At 42.8% G+C, this 7,743-nt stretch overlaps 1 protein-coding gene across 1 annotated transcript in view; it reads left to right on the forward strand.

The window, feature by feature from the left end:
• Positions 1 to 5,392, forward strand: part of Pik3cg (phosphatidylinositol-4,5-bisphosphate 3-kinase catalytic subunit gamma) — a 32,934-nt gene extending 27,542 nt beyond the window's left edge. The window contains exon 11 of the mRNA XM_041658461.1: positions 3,752 to 5,392. Within this exon, the coding sequence (XP_041514395.1) occupies positions 3,752 to 4,030 (279 nt within the window). The 3' untranslated portion in view covers positions 4,031 to 5,392. The remainder of the gene's footprint in view (positions 1 to 3,751) is intronic.
• Positions 5,393 to 7,743: the final 2,351 nt, after the last annotated feature.

Consider the following 7,743-nt stretch of genomic DNA (forward strand, 5'->3'; position numbering starts at 1 on the left):
ACCCCACAATGGGCTCACAAGCAGGAGATTTGCCTGGAGCCCCCAGTGTATAGAAGGATAGAAAATAATTAAAAATCAGAACAGAGTCTGGTTCCAAATCAAGAGACGTCTCCCGATGTCTGTGTGAAAATCGCAAGAGTTGGCAGATTAATGAGACTGTAGCCCGAGGTGACGTCTGCACTTAGCCTCTGTAATTACTGAGAAACCGGAGATGCCTCGGTGGGTTGGATGAGCAAAGAGAATGATTTCCGGACATCAGTGGCATCATTTAGAATGCAAAAGCGCTAATGTACTGGAGCTGCTGCCAGGGGACAGTTGAAATCCGGGCTGCAGCTGGGACAGCCCAGACATGCTTTAGGGACTGTGTTAGCCTCCTCCTTCATGGTGGGCAGAAAAGAGAGCTTCGGAGTTCTGATGGGAATGAAAGGGACTGGCACACCGTACACCCTCAGTCTAGGTGGTCTCTGCGCCAGTGTTTTATACAAACTGCCGTCATTGTATCGAAGTGAGCTGGGTCGTTTTACTTCATGTAACATGTCCACCCTCCACTATCCATTGTGATACAGGCCTGACCTCTGTTATCATTGTGGTTACTGTGCCACATGCAAATGATACAGTGTTGTGGTTTGAGACTGAAAAGTCCCCCATCCACATGGGTCTGAACACTTAACCCCAGGTAACAGCACTATTGGGGAAGTTGTGGAACCTCAGGACACATGGAGGACACGTCACAGGCTTTATGAAGATTCTAACTGCTGCTGATTCCAGCCTGAGTTCTCTGCTTCCTGTCTACTGTGATATGCACAAGCAGCCACCTCCAGTTCCCGCTGCTCTGTCCTACCTGCCATGTTAGACTAGCACCCTGTGAAGCTACGATCCAACAAATCCTTTCTCCTGTAGGCTGCAGACCTTTTTCATGGTAATGAGTGAGAGTAAATAATAGATAGAGACAAAGCCATTTTGTGATAATTGGCAAAGATGGGAAGATGGTGCATGTGCTCTTTCGTTCCTTCACAATGGCTGCTATGTGTTACTGTTATGTGGATCATCTCTAGCACCAGTCTTAGAATAGGTGACTGACGTAGTTTTCTTCAGCCTTCTACTCCACATCCTATTACAGGACACTGAGGTTGCCATCTCCTTGCACGATGTTCTGAAAAACTTCCTCTTATAGGTAAAGTCATCGAAAAAACGTCCAGCTTTTTAAAAGTTCAATTCCTAGAATAGAAGTGCCTGGGGGGAAGCACGTAGATTCTTTTGGAAGTCGAGGTTTTGAAACATGTTTCAGGCAGAAACTTTCACCCACTTTACATGTACAATCCTGAGTTTTGACAATGTGACATCCAAGGCTAAGCCCTGTCACAAGAGCACCCATGCCATCACGCGGTCTGCTGTGAAGACACAGCTGGCCCTCTGAGCATCTGCAGCAGACCAACAGGTTCTGTCTGTGGGTTTGTGAAGGCTTCTGTCTTGCCTTGTGTTTTGTTCATTGGCTCACTGATGGCATACATATTCAAGGTTTATTGTCTGTTCTTGTGTTTGACAATGTGAGTTTTCACACATCCTTGCTTGTACATTAGAACCGGAGAATCATCTGTCACATTGTATAGATGCTTTCTTTGATATTCCCTCTTAAAAATTGCTAACAGTTCTCATCGGATGTGTTTACATTTCTACAATTTCTACATCACTTCTACCCTAGTAAAATGCCTTTCTATTGCTTGATTAGTCTAATATTTGTCATGATTTAATGGCGCAGACGAGTCTGTTGCTTAATAGGAGACATGACTCATGACCTGACCCAAGGATGTTTATGGAGACAGAAGCTTCTTTCTTCCTTCCTTCCTTCTTTTCTTCCTTCCTTCCTTCCTTCCTTCCTTCCTTTTGGTTTTATTTATTTATTTATTTATTTATTATATATTTTCTTTAAAAAAAAACCAATCCAAATTCCCACTCCCTCCCCTCCTCCTGTTCCCTCCACACACCCTCCCACTCCACCCCCATCTAATCCTAAGAGATGGTAAGGCCCTCTTTGCTTTGTGGAAGGCCCAAGACCCTCCCTACTACATCTAGGCTGAGCAAGGTATACATCCAAAGAAAATAGGATCCCAAAAAGCCAGTATTTGCAGTAGAGATAAATCCCAGTGTCACTACCAGTGGCCCCTCAGTCTGCCCCAGGCATACATCTGTCAACCACATTTAGAGGGACTAGTTTGGTCCTATGCTTGTTCCTTCCCAGTCCAGCTGGAGCTAGTGAGCTCCCATTAGCTCAGATAAACTGTTTCAGTGGATGAACCCGTCATAGTTTTGACTTCTTTGCTCATATTCTCATTCCTTCCACTCTTCAACTAAACCTTGGAAGCTCAGTCCAGTGCTCCAATGTGGCTCTCTGCCTCTGTTTCCATTTGTTGTTGGATGAAGGTTCTAAGGTGATATTTAAGATAATCATCAGTCTGAATACAGGGCAAGGCCAGTTCAGGCACCCTCTCCTCTATTGCTTAGGGTCTTAGCTGGAGTCATCCTTGTGGATTCCTGAGAATTTTTCTAGAGCCAGGTTTCTTGTTAATCCCATAATGGCTCCCTCAATCAAGATATCTCTTTCCTTGCTCTCATCTCTGTCCTTCCTTCATTTCAATTATCCCATTCCCTCAAGCTCTCCCCAACCCTCCCCTTCTCCCCTTTCTTCTATCCCCTGCTCCCATGCTCCCAATTTTGTCAGGAGATCTTGTCTGTTTCCAATTTCCAGGAGGTCTAATTATGTTTTTCTTTGGGTTCACAGTATTACTTAGTTTCTTGAGGCAGGATCTCATTCTAAGTCAGGCTTTCCTGGAACTTACTCTGTAACCTAGGCTTACCTCAAACTCACCCTGATCCTCCTGCCTCAGCCCCCAGAGTTCTGGGATGACAGGCATAAGTTACCATGCTTGGCTAGCCATCAATTTTTAAAACTATACTCTTTTACTCAGTGTTGGGAATTTGTATTAAAAATTTTAAGTTCATTTAACAATTTAAAAAATCAGATGGTAGCTGGGCAGTGGTGGCACACGCCTTTAATCCCAGCACTCGGGAGGCGAGGCAGGTGGATCTCTGGGAGTTGGAGGCCAGCCTGGTCTACAAGAGCTAGTTCCGGGACAGGCACCAAAGCTACAGAGAAACCCTGTCTCGAAAAACAAAAAACAAAAAAACAAAACAAAAAAAAATCAGATGGTAAAAAGCAAATTCATCTGTTTTTTTAAATACAAAAAAGTATAAAAAAGTAAATATGAGGGCTAGCTAAATTCAACACATTTCCTGCATTTTTTGGATTTCATTAACTCTTGGTAAACATTGCTTTCACTTACATAAAGTTTATTGATTCCAATATGGTATTCAAAAGTGGCACACGCCTCTTTAGATAGGACAGGTGTTTCTACCCCCACTCTCCTATGAAAGAACTTGAATCTGAACGGCACACTAACAAACAGCATGAGACTTGTCTGAACCAGTCAGTTTTCCTTGAGCACACTAGCTGTAACACACTGATGCATTTACAAGATCATAAAAGTATTTAAGTTCTCGCCATGTTTTTCCCCTGAAGCAGAGACCTGCCTTGTTCACAAAGGGTTCTTTGCATGAACAGTAACATGTAAATTCCAGCACGGATGAATGTTCTTCAGAAACTCGCCTTGATCGCAGCCAAAGGCACCATCACCCCGAGCACCTAAGCCCCAGCCGGGACCCTGATAACAGGATCTTTTTCTCCTTTGTCCAGGATGTCTGTGTCAGGGCTTATCTGGCTCTTCGCCATCACACCAACCTGCTGATCATCCTGTTCTCCATGATGCTCATGACAGGAATGCCCCAGTTAACAAGCAAAGAAGACATTGAGTACATCCGAGACGCCCTCACAGTGGGGAAGAACGAGGAGGATGCTAAGAAGTATTTCCTCGACCAGATTGAAGTTTGCAGAGACAAAGGATGGACAGTGCAGTTTAACTGGTTCCTACATCTCGTTCTTGGCATCAAACAAGGAGAGAAACACTCTGCTTAATATTCGGCACTAGAGCCAAAAGCAATTTTGTGTTCAAAAGCTTTTGAAATCAGCATGTGTCAGTCATCAGACTTAGCTTTAAAATGCAATAGGACCCTCTGAACACTGGCACTTCAGAAATACAGTTTTTTCCCCAGTTGAACTCTTCTCCAGAGGAAAAAACGTTGGCATTAATGATGGCTTGGTTAATATTCAACGTGAGACTTCTTTGCTGTTTTCCCCTCTCAGACGCCATAATGTTGATGAGCATTCTAGGTTTAAATAGACTGATGGCTTGCTTATTACACCTGATGCTCTCGCACTGAATGTCTCTGGAGGTGCTTTAGTAGAATGTCACGTGTGTTTACTATATGTTTTGGCGTTCATGTGGTCTTTAAGAACAGAAAAGGGTGCAAGCATTGCTAAGCTCCGCTGCATGCTTTACAGTTTGTCTCTGTGCATCCCCTCTGTGCCCACAGACGTTGGTGATGTGCTGGAAACAAGCACAATAGCCTTCTGAGTGCCTTTAGCAATTAGTCTCTCTGTGCTCAGCTGAGAGGCACACATGCTGAAAGCCAGCTCTGAGCCTGAGCCTTGACCCTCCCCTGCTGGTGTAGCTCCAGGGTTATGGATATGAAAAATGAAGGCAAGACCTTTTCCCCAGAGTGAATAACCTAATACAGTCGGTGTCATTGTCTCTGGCACAGAAACAGGAAGTGGCTAAATGGAGCCTTTGATGCACATTGATGGTTGTTCTTACCCCACCTCTCTTCTTCCTGCCTTCTTGGACTTGTGAAATCTTCAAGGACAGTTCTTCCCAACAACTCAAAATGACTTGAAAGGCTTATGAGAATCACAGGTACTTATCTGTGGAGCTGATCCATGGAGTTTTAAAAAGTTCCAGAAAATGTTATTAGCTAAATGCTTTAATATTGCATTTCAGTCTGAACAGTTTTGTTTATTTTTTAATGGAAGAAGATACCTGCTATCAAATGTATTCTTGCATAGTCATTTTTTTAATTTTGAGACATCCTGAAGTTCATAAAGGCAATTGAACCATTTTCCTTTATTTTCTCATTTCTTAAATGTTATTTGTTATTAGTGTTGATCTGCTGTAGAGACAGAGCAGTAAATTATTTAATCAAATAGTTTTACCCATCATTAATTCCACAGAAAGAGCTGTGTTATTGGTGTCCAGATTAAATATAATCAGATACAACTTTTTCTGATTTTTAATTTTTCAATATAGACTCTTCACTTTGTTGGAGCCCAACCTTTCTTTTGTGTTTGCAGAAGTCAAGGATCACCTGATTCTATTTCAATAAGAATCATCAGGGACACTTTAAAAATGCCCTTATCTTTGGTTTTTTTTTGTTTGTTTGTTTGCTTGCTTGTTTGTTTTGGTTTTTGAGACAGGGTTTCTCTGTGGCTTTGGAGCTTGTCCTGGAATTAGCTCTTATAGACCAGGCTGACCTCAAACTCAGAGAGAGCTGTCTGCCTTGCGTTTTTAAATCAGCCCACTTTCAATAGATTATAATTTCATTAGTGTGGAATGATCTGGGCATAGTTTCTAAGTACTCAGTTGAATCTAATACATGTAGGGAAGAAGCCTCACGTGGGCCATGAAGATGTAGGTATCCCTCCCTGCTTACTGGACCTTCCGTGGCTCATAGCGAGCTACAAAAATACTCTTCATTCCTAGCAACTAACCCTTTTAAAACCATGCCGTCTCCTCTACAGAGGGACAAGCCCCGTTGCAATTGTATCCTTCCTATGAATGGAGATTAGATGTTTTACGGCACTTCCTTACCACGGTTTGCTAATGTAGGTGGAGGAAGACTGGTGCGGTCTACCTTCACCTGGAAGCCATTCCTGAGCTTCCAAAGAAGAGGCATGCAGACTTTGCACAGACTTTGCCTTTCATTTGAATTGCTGAAATGGTCATCTTGATGATAAAACAATTACAAAGTATATCTGTATTTAGCTTTTGACACACATGCATACAAATTAGTTCTTTAAATGAGCCAGTGTCTTCATAAAGCTGAAATACATGACGCTACATACTGGGTTTCATTTTTCCATTTCCCAAAGAATGTAGACCTGCAGACAAGCAAAATTCACATGTTTGCTTCCTTTACATAGTTCTTGCAAATGATCTGTTTTCACACCTTTGAAAATATTCTAGATCTGGGGTGCCCCTTCTGCTGGGCAAATACCGATGTCTCTATCTTAAGTGCTCAGTGAAAATACATATCACAGGTCAGATGGGTCAGGTCAAAGCAACTTACATGTATATCTAAGACTGGCAAACACACACACACACACACACACACACAAAAGCAGCTGTTGTAGACTTGGTCCGATATGACTGTACTTCGCTGGGTTTGGTGATGCTCTGAAAAGGCCAGAAAGACATTATGGATATAAAGACATTATTCATAATGCAAACAAATTAAGTATAATAAGTGTATTGTTTTCAGGAGATGGGTTGCTTTATTTTTATTAGTTCTTTGAGAATAGTGTACAATGAGTTTTGGCCGTATTCAGCCAATACCCTATCTTTTCCCAGATTCACCCACTTCCCTACCTACCCAAATGTGTGTCTTTCTTTTCTCCCGGCCATGGCATCACTCCTAGAGAAAGCACACTCTTCCTCTCCCAGCAGCTATCAATGGCCAGTAGTTCCTGGCTAGGGGCGGGACTTGGTACCCACCCCGTCTCTCCATGCCGGGATTCGGTCTGGCTTGAGCTTCCGTGGGGCTTGTCCTAACTACTTCACGTTCACCTGTGCCACTGGCCCAGTGTGTCCAGAGGACGCTGCTTTCCTGTATCGTTCACCACCTTACGGTCTCTCCAGTCCCTCTTCGTATGATCACTAGCCTGGAGGAGATGGTAGGGTATAGATGGTTCATGTAGGGCTGAATATTCTGCAGCCTCTTGTTCTCCACTCCACGCCATTTGTGAGTCTCAGTGGTAACCATCTTCAACTGCAGATAGATACGTCCTGACGTGGGTTGAGAGATATGCTGATCTGGGGGTATGACAAGTCATGAAGGGTCAGCCACGGGAGTTTCCTAGCATGATTTGGAAGCCGTTGGTCCTATACTAATGGTAACCGATTATATTTTTAGATAAATTAGAAAATACATTTCTGAAATTACAGTTATTGTCTTTTGTAGGGTAGGCTCTGTTTTCCATAATTGGCAGTTATGTTTAAGAGTATGAAGAAAATAAAATAAGCTAGAATTTCTTAAAGATTCTGTTGACTGGTTTCCGGCTTTATCCAACTTAATCATTCAGTTCTACTCTCGGGGCTTCTTCACGTGTTTTCAGAGGCTCGTTTCAGGACATATGCCAGGGAATTCTACAGCACTTGTGCAGCTAGCCCTATCTGGCAGCTAAGACGGTCTCTTGTATTCTAATTACAAGCGTTAATTTAAATTAAAAAAATGTTTAAACTTCCAAATGGTTCTGAAACTCAAATTCTTTAAGAATTCATTGTTGAGTGCTCACTGCCTACAAGACACTACACAGTGTGCTGGGGAATTGGGTGTGCAACAAGACGGGCTAAATCCCAGTTCTTACAGTGTTCTTCATATGCTGGTGATGCAAATGTGTGTGTGTGTGTGTGTGTGTGTGTGTGAGAGAGAGAGAGAGAGAGAGAGAGAGAGAGAGAGAGAGAGAGATTTGTGCATGTGTATGGGTTCCTGTGTATGTATGCTTCTGTGTGTGTG

Source organism: Microtus oregoni, unplaced genomic scaffold, assembly GCF_018167655.1.
Source record: "Microtus oregoni isolate MIOR12 unplaced genomic scaffold, Mior012 000009F_ref0000495, whole genome shotgun sequence".
Taxonomy (NCBI): domain Eukaryota; kingdom Metazoa; phylum Chordata; class Mammalia; order Rodentia; family Cricetidae; genus Microtus; species Microtus oregoni.